General features: G+C 43.1%; 2 protein-coding genes across 2 annotated transcripts in view; one reads left to right on the top strand and one right to left on the bottom strand.

The window, feature by feature from the left end:
• LOC306914758 (medium-chain acyl-CoA ligase ACSF2, mitochondrial-like) overlaps nt 1-13,553 on the top strand; it is a 39,454-nt gene that overhangs the window by 22,383 nt on the left and 3,518 nt on the right. Inside the window, exons 11-13 of the mRNA XM_079491947.1 lie at nt 10,254-10,361; nt 11,615-11,763; nt 13,061-13,202. Of these exons, the coding sequence (XP_079348073.1) occupies nt 10,254-10,361; nt 11,615-11,763; nt 13,061-13,202 (399 nt within the window). The remainder of the gene's footprint in view (nt 1-10,253; nt 10,362-11,614; nt 11,764-13,060; nt 13,203-13,553) is intronic.
• On the bottom strand, nt 2,432-7,392 carry chad (chondroadherin). Its single transcript, XM_079491948.1, has 4 exons — nt 6,603-7,392; nt 3,679-3,842; nt 3,348-3,493; nt 2,432-2,707 (listed from the first exon to the last, which is right to left on the bottom strand). The coding sequence occupies exons 1-3, from the start codon at nt 7,389-7,391 to the stop codon at nt 3,352-3,354; spliced, it is 1,095 nt and encodes a 364-aa protein (XP_079348074.1). The 5' UTR covers nt 7,392; the 3' UTR covers nt 2,432-2,707; nt 3,348-3,351.

The raw sequence follows: 13,553 nt of genomic DNA on the forward strand, positions 1-13,553 counted from the left end.
TGATGCGTGTTGCCACAGAAGGAAAATTGCACATACAAACCACCTTGCTGTTTTCACCTTTCAGTGTTTCAGGTTTAAAGACATGGCATATTTTCCTCCTCGTCTCAACCTAACTCTTGTCTACTGTATAAACAATAACGGCAATAAACAACAATTGGCTTAACCCATTCTGGGCGGGAACCCCTTTTGGTGTTTTAAACATTATGTTATAATTTAGCTATTGAAAAATAGCAGATCTACAAGCTCATAGCGCGCCACCGAGTGGCGCGCTACGAGCTTGTAGGTCTGCTATTTTTGAAAAATGGTGAAAATATTTATTTCAGAAAACTGGAGGATTTAGAAGAATTATTTAAAATGTTGAGGTCAGGCCTGAATGGGTTAAATACAATGAAACAGGTCAGTGGGAAGGTGAAATGTACTCTGAGAAATATAGCACTGGAAAAGAAAAAACTTTGCAATTTGGGACCATTTTTCATTTCATTTCATGCTACTTGGTAACTTTGATCCACCCCACATCTCTATCGCCCCCGTGTCTCATTAGCTTCTCTTGGAAAGGGTGCAGTGTCACATCACCCATTCTGGGCGGGAACCCCTTTTGGTGTTAGCATTATGTTATGCTTAGGCTATTGAAAAATAGCAGATCTACAAGCTCATAGCGCGCCACCGAGTGGCGCGCTACGAGCTTGTAGGTCTGCTATTTTTGAAAAATCGAAGAACGACTGACATAGAAACATAGCTTTTTCAGAAAACTGTCAGGATGTATAAGACATTTTTAGAATCTGATCTCAGGTCAAAATGGGTTAAACACTTGAGCCCTGCTCTATTTGTTGGCTATTTCTTAAAATGTGGACAAAATCCTTTTCAAATGGGAGTCTGTGACCATATACATATCAATTTGGGGGTCCTTGAGATGAAAATGAGAAATGCAAGACAGAGAACAGAGAAGTAACATCATGTTTTGCTTCATTGTACGGCAGTGTCAAGCAGCACGGCCGTACGGACCTATATGGAAGTACAGATTAACCGTTACAACAATAAATAAAAATGACAATGTGAGGAGATGTTGTATTATGTAGGATTATGACGTTGCTGTCGGGAGGAAACTACCCAACTCCATCTCAGGTTTTTTATTTTTTTTTCTTCATAAATCAATGCTATTGAACACCCTTTACGTCTGTGTGATTGGTTAAACAAATATTGAACCAATGAAAATATTAAACGGCGCTTTGGAAAACCTCTTAATTCCATTGGACCCTCAAACTGTCTGTTAAAGCAGCTAACTCCACCACCTCTTCCCCTCTCTTCCCCTCTCATGAAAGTAATATTGACAATATATAAAGTCACAATACTACCTAAATGTTGGTATTCAATACCAACTTTGATTTAAAAAAAATACAAGGTTTTCTTCATTTCCTGAAAAAAAATCTATTTTTCATTTCCTGAAAAATGAACCTTTTGGAGTTACGTGGTTTGTTCCCGACAGCAGAAGTAAGTATCTTGGCAATGCAAGGGCATCCGAGAGTTTACAGATGTAACCAAATGGACCTGTAAAACACTCTCAGGGGCAGTGCATTACCACGGTACCATCCTGAGGGTCCCCCCTTTATACAGTTGCTGTCAGAAGGTGCAGAGAACAAACACATGGGCAACTACCCGCTCAACGGCTGTGGGATGCTTGTCAAATTCCTCATCGGTTTAGAGAAGGGGTTGAAAGGGGAGTGTGTGTGCATGTGTGTGCGTGTGCTCTTGCTCCTACTTAGACAAGTTGTGTCTAGGCTAAAGGCGCCTCAAGGAGTGCCATGGAGGAATGACTGGGTGCGGTGCAGGTTTTACTTCCAATCACACACTTTTGGGCCTAAAAAAAACATGAGATTTCACTCATTAACGCAACTTTGAGCAGAGAGGGAAGATCTACCTGTGAAATCTGTGATGGATTGAAAATGTGGGCACATTGATTCAGCCCGCCATGATGGCACATGCATGGGGACCTCTGGTTTAGGCATTGCCATTGAGAAGAATAAATGAAACGTCAATATAAAGTAGCTAAATACGGTGTATAGCCACCATGAGCTGTCATGATTCACATGGCTCACCGACACAACTTAATACTGACATTTTTTCAGGGGACACCATTCATCCACTATAATATTCCATTGTTTGTTTGGCATTTTCCTGTATTGATGGAAAAATGCATTCTCGGGCACTGCTCCAGTATCTTTCTGGTGTGTTCAAAAACAGTCCATCTGGTTTAAATCGTTTTCATACTTATTAGAAATTCTGTAACGACTCGTGCCCTGCAGGTGGGTACATTGTTAAACTGGAAGCGTACTCCCCCAGCATAAGAAATGCTTAGCCAAAGGATGAAGGGTTGTGCTTTCAATAACCTTCTGTATATTTCCCAGCATACAATTCCCCTCATTCATACAGGTGCATTATTTATTTGTGTTTAGTCTGAAGGTTCTTTCTTCATCTTGTTTACAAGTTTCTCTCAAGTCTTTGGTCATTTATTAAGGCACTTTTTTATACTTACGCGTGAGTTGTGTCATGCATGTGCATTTGTGTGTGCGTATGTGTTTGGGTTCATTTGCACTCGTGACGATATGTGGCAGATGAATAGACGGAGCTTAGAAGTAGTGTTGGTTTATAGCGTCGCCTTCTTTGCACATGTTGACGGGGACCCGGACTACAGGCCTCTCCTCGGCATCTCCTGCGGAAAGACACAAAGTCAGCAGCCAAGTCAAACAGTCTGCCCTCCAGCTGGAAGACCCTGTGACCTGGACCCAGCTCACTGGACCCAAGGGCCGGCAAGGAAAAGTTCAGATGGGGACAGAGTGAGGCAGGGACACAGAGTTCTGCGGGTAGGATGAGGGAAAGGGAGAGGAGAGGAATGGAAAAGGAAATAATGGCAAGGCCGGTCGGTTATGAAGCCTCTCCAAAACCACCTTCTTCCTCAAAGTGGTGATGGTCTGAATCCAGCGTCCTATTGTGAAAGGGTCCGGCCTAAAAACCTGTAGCAATTATCATGGGAGTTCATCTGGAGCAAAACGAAATTGGCTGTAATAAAGGCCACAGGTCCCGCGACATATACTCAAAGATAGTCATTACTGAGGGCTGCCCAGCTTCTTCTGTGTCCAGCTTCTTGCAGGATCTGAAAGGTTTTCATTCCAAAATCTAAAACTATTACTTGAGTCAGTATCTTAATTGTGTAAATTATCAAATTCACACAAATGCATGTTAATGCATTTGTGTGAATTGGATAAAATTGGATTTAATGTCATTACAGTTATGTAAGTGTCTAGCAAAGAGTCATTTGTTGGAGAAGGTTGAAGAATGTTTGGAAAGAATACCTGTTCAATGGCGTGTACCCTTCTTGGATCGCTTAGTTTTGACTTTGCAGCCACGGAAGGCAGTGCTGTCTTGGACCTGTTTTCCTCTGTGTTGAGATGGCGAGGCACACAGCGCATCAGGGCGATGGCGGCTGGTGTCCATCCACCTGTGAATGGGGAAATAAAATGTCTTAAAGAATAAAAAGTCTGAGAATAAAAACAAACCTAAATCAGCTCTCGTAAAATAAAGCCTTGAACTGCTGGCTCCATATTGATGGATCACACTACATAGATAGGCTCCTGCCCTATGGGCCACATACTTCCTTACTTACTACATGAATGAGACACCTACCTTCGTAGAGGGGCAAGTTGGCATGTGCAGCTCCAAAGGTTGTTGGAGAGGGTGAGATTGGTGATGGTACCAAACTCTAGGCTTTTCGGAAGGGACCTCAGCTTGTTGTTGTCCAGGTGCAACGACTTGACTGCTGTCACACCAGTGAATGCACCATCAGAGAACTGGAGCAGGGAACAGCAATATGATAGTTATTTCCACCTCAAAGCCTTCATTTAATCAAATATAAAACTATTTGTTTTACAACCACTCAAAAATCATAGTACATAATCAAATTCCCAGAAAGTGTACACATTTTATAAACCATATTGTGGCTTGCGATTAGATCGATGTATTTTTGACCGTGCATAGCTCTAAGGATGGCGGTTGTCTGTTTATTGGTCGAACTATCTGTCTGTTCATGATTTTGGTCCAATCCCAATTTAAACAACATATTATTGTTGTCATGCAGAAGCCTTGTATTTATTTATTTCCCATTTTCCCCCCCTTTGGTAGATGAATGCCCTACTTTGTTGTCTCGCAAAAAAATAGCTCATACACCTGTACAAGCGTCACAGCTGCAGGAAATACTATAACCTTATTTATGTAGTATACTCTAACCAGGTAAGCCAACGGGCTTTCCCAGGGAATCTCTTCTGGACTTAAAAGCATCCTCTCATGCCCGTTTATGCAATGTAAACTTGGCGCCTGTCCCACCCCTCTTCTCTTGCCTGAACTTCATGGGTGTCTGTGAGGCTGCTAAAAACGTCACAATGGTGCTAGATGAGCCGATGTTCATCGTTCGTTCAACTTTGGCCTCTTCCAGGAGGAAGAGGAAGGGAGGATTCAGCTGACATAGGCCTGGCATGAGAAAGAGGCCAGGCTTTGACCGACTGACTGTCTTATGTAAGCTTATTGGAGAGATGAGGCTGTTGAAGTGACTTTTTTGGAAATTTCCACTGCAGAGCGATGAGAACACAGAAGTGGAGGGTCTGGTAATTTGAAGCAATGGAAGATGGATGACGCCCAGCATGGCCAGGTTGTTTTTGCCCTCTCTCTCCTCCTCTATTTCTCTCTCGTCAAGCCGCTTCACTGCCAGGAAGGCTCGCAAAGGGCCCATTTGTCTATTCACTTGGGGAGATGGCAAGCTAAAAATACTCCTTCATAGGCCACGGAACACCCTGCCTCTTGTTTACCTGTCTCCTAACCCTTCCTGACCTGTTTACAGGACCCTCCTACCGAGAGGAGAAAACACACCAAGCTGAAAATAACACTTGTGTAATAATTAGGCTGGGACATGCTTGGCCAAGAGCCAGCAAACAAAAACACCCTAAAAATACCCACATTTACCTGGAAAAGGGACTTAAGCTCTCCTTTTAGACGCATGCTTTACACAGTCACAGCGTGAGAAGTTTGTTATTTTACAATTTTATCCTCTGGGATACCTCCATACCGTGCCATGGGTACACTCAAATATTGGATGAACCTCAAGTATGAAGTAAATGTACAGTCTGGAATGTCTGAAGAGCAGCTTCCTTGGTGCAGCACGTGGCATGCACTCACTGTATACTGTCATTATAAAGCTGTGCAGGGCTTGGATAGACAGAAGGACTCCTACTCTTACTGTATGTGTGCGTCTGTCTCATGTCCAAGACTAAGTATCACTTTAGATGCTTGAAATTCTTAAGCTTCATTTATGCTTTGGCAAAAAAAGTATTGTGTGATGCATCGCTGGAATAAGTAGACACTTCAGTATTTTAGGAATATTTCAGTATTTTTGTTTCACTGAAGGATCGATCAGGTTTCAATCACACAGCTTTTCATTGTTAGAAATTTCAACCTGTCCCTATTTTGGGCATGTCATTTTTGGTGAATTTTGTTTAGATATTGAGCTTTTAGATGAGCTATTTTTGCCACATGACCCCATCGGATGATGAAGTATGAAATAGGGCTGTTTTGTTTTAACGGCATGTTGTGCATAGCAAGTCACATTGCCTGGAGACGTATGTTTCTCACAGTGATGGATTATATAGTCACTGGGCATTGTTCACATTTTAATTAATATAGGTACTGTAGTGCTCTCTACAAACTTTATGGGAATGAATTCCATGTGTGGTTTGCCAGCTACCGCACAAAGATCCTGCACCGTGAAGACTAGCACTAAACACATGAGACCTGCTTTGGTTGCTATATGCACCTAGTGTTTGGATGCATGTATTATTGGGGTGCAGTGAGACGGATGGAGGACCAGTGCACTGACCATCCACTCAGTAAATATACTTTCAGTCTTCAGCACCACATGAACTTCGCGGGTTATGTAATCCATAATCCTGGCTGGTTCCTAATATATTATGTTGTCGTTTAACACCTGGCTCCAGGCATATACATAGAACCGTGGCCCTGGGGTTAGAAACTTTTCTTTTGGCTGCCAATAAGGCGGAGTTGACCATTAGTGAGCCAAGCCAATACGTGTAAACTATGCTGAAGAAATATGGTAAATAGAGGCAAGTCAAATGCAAACCAAACAAATACCAAGGCAAAGATACAAAGACCTTTTCACAAGATGAATTGATAATAGTGGCTTTGATTTAATTATTTATGAAAATATAGACAAAATATACCACTGTTTTAATTACCTTGATATAGTCTTGCTGACCGCGTATAACATTTATATCACTGCTTGTTAAAGTATATTTTGAATATATGAGAGGAGTACTTAATTTAGCGTAGCCTTGCAAGTAATATCACCACTTGTTTAGATTTTCATACAAATAAAGGAAGAGAGGGGGGGGGGGGGGGTGGGGGGGGGGGGGGTCTTTTGAAAGCTTTTTTTTTTCAATAACAATCTGAGGCCCCATATCTAGTGACTTCCATGGGACCAAAAATATTCTATCTAAAATCAATATTTTCACACTGTCCATATGCACAGAGAGTCGGACACCAACCTTCTCCAGCCCCATGTTGTCCAGGTGTAGTTTCTCCATGTAGCGTCCAAAGCTCTGGAAGGCGATGTCTGGGATGGTCCTCATGGGGTTCCTGCCCAGTGTGAGCTCCTCCACCACCCTGAGCTTGCTCATAGCAGTGAGGGGATAGGTGGACAGCTTGTTCCTGTCCAGGTGCAGTATGGCCAGGTTCTCCACGTCGTCCAGAGAGCCCGGGTGCAGGGTGCTCAGCTCATTGCCGCTCATGTGCAGCCAGCGCAGGTTTTTGGCTCCGGTGAAGGTGCCCGGTCGCAGCTCGTGGAGCTTGTTGTCGTTGAGCTGCAGAATGAAGAGGTTGCTCATGGGCGAGAAGATGCCCTTGGGCAGGTCGCTGATGTGGTTCCCGTCCAGGTAGAGATAGGTGAGGTCGGCCAAGTCCTCGAAGGCGCCGGGCTTGATGCTGCTGATCTCGTTGTTGGACAGGTAGAGGTAGACGAGCTTCTTCAGTCCCTTGAAGGCCTGGCCGCCGATCTCGCGGATCTGGCAGTGCTGGAGGTGCAGCGAGATGAGCCCCTTGCTCTCGCTGAAGGAGCCCGTGAGCAGGTTGCCCAGGTTGTTCCGCTGCAGGTTCAGCAGACGGGTGACTTCTGACACCCGTGGTATCTTTTTCAGCCCCACGTTGTCACAGATGACGTGCTGGAGGTCACCGTGGCAGTGGCACAGACTGGGGCACTGGCCCGGGGCTCCCCATACTGCGGCGGGGCCCAGAACTGAGAGGCACGTCCCCAGCATCAGCAGACTCGCACACCGCATGCTGACTCTATAGCTAGTACACCTGCTAGGTTCTAGTGTGTTGGTCTGTCTCCCGGTCCCTCAGCAGTCGATGGGCACTCCCCAGCTGGACGACTCTGAAAAAATGTCTCGTAGGAAAGGAAACCTTAAGAAGAGTAAAGGGGAAAAGCCAAGAGGTGAGCTGGTGTGTGTGTGAGAGACCGAGAGAGAGGGAGTGAGAGCTGGGTGTGTGACTGTGAGAAAAGGAGGGCAGTGCAGAGAGACATTCACTTTGGGTTTGTGAGAGAACGGCAAGTCAACAGGACGCGGCACTATTTATAACATTTATTTGAGGTAAAAAAAATGAGGAGGGCTCGCCAGGGTGTTGCGTTGAGAGGCTTTGCCAGTGGAAGTCAAGTATCTGTGGGAGTTAACCTTGCATTGGGCTGGAAGTCAAGTTGGGATCAGGTGTTTTCAGTGGCGACTGGTGTTTTTTTCACAGTATGTTGAACAGAATCTGGTCATTGACATTGTAAATGGACAGACTGTGGATGGTATATGCTTATATCCTTATGGCTGCAGGATGCTCATGCAGACGTGTGTGTGTGTGTGTGTGTGTGTGTGTGTGTGTGTGTGTGTGTGTGTGTGTGTGTGTGTGTGTGTGTGTGTGTGTGTGTGTGTGTGTGTGTGTGTGTGTGTGTGTGTGTGTGTGTGTGTGTGTGTGTGTGTGTGTGTGTGTGTGTGTGTGTGTGTGTGTGTGTGTGTGTGTGTGTGTGTGTGTGTGTGTGTGTGTGTGTGTGTGTGTGTGTGTGTGTGTGTGTGTGTGTGTGTGGTATTGAATTGTCATGGGTTTTGGATACGGTCAGGATGTCCGGAGGATTTATATTTTTACGGTCTTTGTCATAAACGGTCAAAGCCGGCAATTACCGGCCGGACACACACATACAGATGGTTGGAATATATACTCTATATGCCATGTATATATACACATACATACAGTATGTTATCTTAATATTCAATTGTGTTTGGTTGGGTGAGGTGTTATAAGGTTACAGTCGATGTGTGCAGTGTCCCAGACATCTACTGTTTTTCAGTCTGCGGTGGCAGGAAAAGGAGCCATTCCTGTGTAGGTGTTTTATAACCTATAATAGGCACCAGATGGTTGTCAAGCTGGGAAACAATGTTTCAAGTCACAACAATGAGGAGTTTTTAAGATGCCGAGGTTCATTCCTGGGCACTTGCTTTTCTTTTGAAAAGGAGCATGATGTTATATAATGGCTTTTTGTGGTCAATCCTGGTGGGTGTTGCCATTGAATTTCAACAGCTGGATGTGGAGCAGGCTCTGAGACATTATTATTTTTCAAGGTCTGCTGTGCCTGTAGGGTATGAGTCAAAGTCTGCTCCTGTAGGGTATGATGTGTGATGAAAAGTAAAGGTTTTATCTGTGGGGGGGCTTCATTGAAATAGACAAATCTGTGAGACCACTCAGACCACAGATTATATATATGGATGGACATATAATAAATTGAAATAGCTGACCTACAAGCTCACAACGCGTCGCATTGTGAAATATTGTGAGCTTGTAGATCTGCTATTAACACATATTTTTGATGTATGCACATTTTTCAACATGGAAACAAAATGACAATTTTGCTAAATAATTGCAATTGTGTCAAATAATCGCGATCAGGTTATTATGTAATAATTATGACAGGTCCTGAGATGGATTAGCTTAATTCGAATGGCTGCATTATCTGCATGAGTCTCAGTGGACCCACCCAGGAAAAATGGAATCTAGAGTTTACACAACAAATCTAACGTTTTATTGGCAATGTCGTCTCTCTCCGGGTTGTCCAGTTGAACATTCTCACAGTCCCCACCCTCCAATCTGGGAGTCACGACCTCTGCTCACTTCCAAACACTGAGGCTGCACATCCAAGGACTGCTGTGTGTGCAGATTTGTCTCCCTGCTCTTCACATTTGTACCTTTTGGGTCATGTCATGGAGCTTTCAAGCTGTCACTCGTACATATAGACACACAGACGCTCTCATAGACAGCTAGCCTCATGCAGAGCCACGTCATATTAAATAAACCTGTTTGTCTGTCGGTCAATTGCTTATTTACTCGCTTGCCAAATCCTCTGGACAGGGACAACAATATTAGAATGGGTCTAGAGGCCCAGCTAGCAGCACCTGGACACCACGCTGCTCCTTAGACCCAACCAGAACCTTTTGCTGAGGTGTAGCAGTATAGACGAGAAAGGTCACGGGGTCACCAAAATCAGTAGGGTTCATCCTGCAATCTTCCTTTTACTATAGGTGTCAGTAGTAGAGGAATGGTAATTTGGGGTTGCTCAAATTGTTATGGTTCCTCCTCCATGGAGAAAGAATTCTCCTCAGCAAAGTTTCATCACAATGTACCCTTTCAATTTGGAGATATCTTGTGTGCAAGTTAAGAATGGTAAAGCCCCAAAGTTCCTTGCAGATTACGCAGTTGAAGTGAGGTACATGGACAGAGACAATGATTTGACAGGGAACTGTGTAATTTTGGATCCATCAAACGAAGGGGAATTTAGGGGTTGAAAATGAAAACGGGTCATGCTTTTCAGGGACGGTTAACCCCCACGAGAGCCCCATCGTTTTTTGTCATCTTTTTTTACCCAAATTTAACACAATCAACGGCCAATGAAGGGCCTTGTCAGCACCTCAAACCAATACCGTGCTGTCCAGTTTCTCCGAAGGGCCCCTGAGAGCCAACTGCCAAGGGCACCTGGGCACCATGGCTAATTTGGCCCTGATGCTTTTGAAGTCTTCTTTAATTAGACAATTAAATCCAATGAGTTGATTATATTATTAAGTCAATTTTAGCCTTATGGTTAAAACGTGCCTTTTTCTGACTGACAGATTGGCTATGGGACCACAGAGAACAGCCCTGTGACATTCTGTGCCGACCCCAGTGACAACATGGAGAGAAAGTCTGAGACATCTGGCTATATCATGAACCACATAGAGGTACAGTATGTGTGTCTACTTTCCACAATCCTTTCACTGTTTAGACTTTACATCCAGTATTGAACATGGCGGACAGCATCAGCATGAAAACCGTATTACATCTGCTGCTATATAACTGTAAAACATTGTTATTTTTAAGCCTCACTGTGTTACCTTTTTAATGAATAAAATGTAATTTTGTTCAATCTGTAATACAATATAACTTGGGGTGGTTGTTAGGGATGTCCCGATCACGTATCTTTGCTCCCGATCCGATTCCAATCATTTGATTTTGAGATCTGCCGATACTGATTTTTCCCGATCCGATCTATATATTTTCTTTTTGAAATTATGTTTTTATTTGGTCATCGTGTACAAGCATAATGAACAACTACATCATGAGATCACGATCTATATATTTTCATAGAACACAGTCTCTAATATCATGATATGGGCTCAGTGCAGACACAGACTTAGAAGTGGAGCTGCATGTGGATGTACTGTAAATATCCATGCATAGCCAAATAAAACTTTAATCAATTCAGACCTAATTCTATTGTTCTGCTCAGCATAAAAAATATCACATTAATCATAAAAATAAATTAATAATAATCCGATAATTTCCTCCTGATTCCTTTTGAAAATCATTTTATATAGTGACAGGCAGGCAAAAAATACGACTTTTCGACCTCACGGTCTTTGTCAAGTATAGACGAGATAACAGGACATGACGTCTTATATATATTGTGTGAACAAAAGGCTATTAGCCCCATCTGGGGTGACACCAATACATACATGTGATAGAACATGATTAACATCTCAATTCTGATTGTATACACATAATTCTGATTTATATACATGATTCACATGATTAGAGGCAATGCCAAAAAATATTTACAACCTGATTTGACGATTGTATAAAAATAGAGAAGTAGAAAAGTAGAAAAAGTTTAAAAAACATTTTGACAATATTGAGAACAGGAGGTACAGTAGAACCCAAATAGCCCTAAGGGCTACCTAGTACCTAGACAATAGACACAGGATCCGACACATTTTTTTACCTGATCAAGATTCGATTTATAGAGGTGATAGTGCATGCGCACCCACTCTAGCCCAGGTGCTGGACAAACGGAAATACAGGAAGAAAAAATGGAGTGCGCAACAGTGGTTAATAATAATACTCCACTAGTTTATTGCTTCAGTGTTTTGATCTGGTTGGATCTTCTTTGCATTGCAAAAATAATAATAATCTTTACTAATTGATTGCTCCCTAGGCTAAAATAGTCAATCAAAGTGGAGAGATTGTTCCTCTGGGGGTGTCGGGGGAGATGATGATCAGAGGACATTGTGTCATGCTGGGCTACTGGAATGATCCAGCCAAGACCAAAGAAGCCATAACTGAAGAACGCTGGTACAAGACTGGGTATGTTGAATTCAAATGACACTGCTGTATGTGACTCTGGTACAAGACTGGGTACGTTGAATTCAAATGACACTGCTGTATGTGACTCTGGTACAAGACTGGGTACGTTGAATTCAAATGACACTGCTGTATGTGACTCTGGTACAAGACTGGGTACGTTGAATTCAAATGACACTGCTGTATGTGACTCTGGTACAAGACTGGGTACGTTGAATTCAAATGACACTGCTGTTTGTGACTCTGTGTGTGCACGCTCTATGCACACATGCCATTTTGGAATGAACTTGGGCCCCTTCCCTACTTCACAGGTGTCACCGCTGATAGTTGATACTAATGAAAGCTCTGTTCCATTCTGGTCAAACAGAGTCAGGGGGCTGCTATTGTGCATGTTGGCTCACTATACACAGGGTGGGTTCCTTGAAATTAAAACGTTTGAGAACCACTCCGGACACTAAATGGAACAGAGCCTTAATTAGTATAATCAGTAATACGGTACCTGTGAAGGAAGTAGGGAAGCGTCCCGGAAGCAAGGAAGCTTAGAGACGGAAAGGACATGGTCACATGACTGGGCTGCGCCATGACAATTTCATGAGCCAAACTACACCCAGAATTTGGCTCATGAAAATAATTCTGGAAAATAACAGAAGACATGTAACACATAATTGTCTGCTGTGTTGCTTTTCGATGTGTACACTGTGTAATGTCATAGAGGTATGTTATCTAAAGAGCACAAAGTACCTTTCTGAACGTACCAAGTATCGCAAGACTTCCCACCGTTACCTGTCTGGCAGCCAAATCTCGCGATACCTCCGAGCCAGAAACGATACCTGCTGCTGTTTAGATCCTCAAATAAAATTATGTTCTGTGCACATCGAAAAGCAAGTGATTAGAAAACAACCTGAGATATGTCTTCTTTTATATTCCTGAACCGATTTATATGACAAGGTCTCAATTGTTCAGAAATAATGTTTGTTATGAGCTGGTCCAGCCAGCTCCATTCACTGCCATGTATTCATGGAACTTCCAGTGTGAGTTTTGGCTCCCATGAAGTGTCCATGAAAGTGTCATGGCGCAGCCCAGTCACGTGACCATTTCCTTTCTTTCTCTTAAGCTTCCTTGCCCGGAAGTACCTGTAGTTATTCTGTGTGCATATAGCCCACTGCCCATAATGTTACGGAACCCCACCTCCAGCTCTTACAAACTAATTGAAACAAATTATAAAAACTATTTTTACACTACCATTGACCTCGTGTTTCTGTGGTTACCGTTTTTCTAAAATGTGTTGTGGTTGTCATAGGGATATTGCCACCATGGATGCGTACAGCTACTGTCGTATTGTGGGCCGGATCAAGGACATGATCATCAGAGGAGGAGAGAACGTTTACCCAGCTGAGATAGAACAGTTCCTACACACTCACCCCAAAGTCAAAGAGGCACAGGTAAACCAGCTGAGATAGATGAATAAATTCCTACACACACATGCACAAGTCACTTCAAAGACTGTCGACAACTACACATCATGATCGAGAAAGGCGAGCTATTTGCTTTGATAGGGGAATTAAAGGTTGTGGTTGGCTAAAACATGTACCATAAGATACAACTTTTCACAAAATATTATATAGAGGGTATGCGCATGCTTAAAGTGAATGGCACATTGAGTGTCAAATCAACATGCAAAGTGAGTTTAACATTGTTTAACGTTGTTTAATGCAATCAGATAGGACTTTTCTGTTTGGATGTATGGGCTATCAAGGCCAGAAAGTAGTTTTTTGCCACTCCGTAGGCATTCA

This window comes from Electrona antarctica, assembly GCF_951216825.1.
Source record: "Electrona antarctica genome assembly, chromosome: 22".
In the NCBI taxonomy this organism is placed as follows: Eukaryota; Metazoa; Chordata; class Actinopteri; order Myctophiformes; family Myctophidae; genus Electrona; species Electrona antarctica.

Bases quoted from the DNA above. Each gene is read 5' to 3' on its own strand.
- chad (XM_079491948.1), bottom strand. From the start codon at position 7,391: ATGCGGTGTGCGAGTCTGCTGATGCTGGGGACGTGCCTCTCAGTTCTG. The intron at 3,843-6,602 runs GTTGGTGTCCGA...TCCCTGCTCCAG, and splicing joins ACAACATGGGGCTGGAGAAG to TTCTCTGATGGTGCATTCAC. The intron at 3,494-3,678 runs GTAGGTGTCTCA...CCCCATTCACAG, and splicing joins CAACTTGCCCCTCTACGAAG to GTGGATGGACACCAGCCGCC.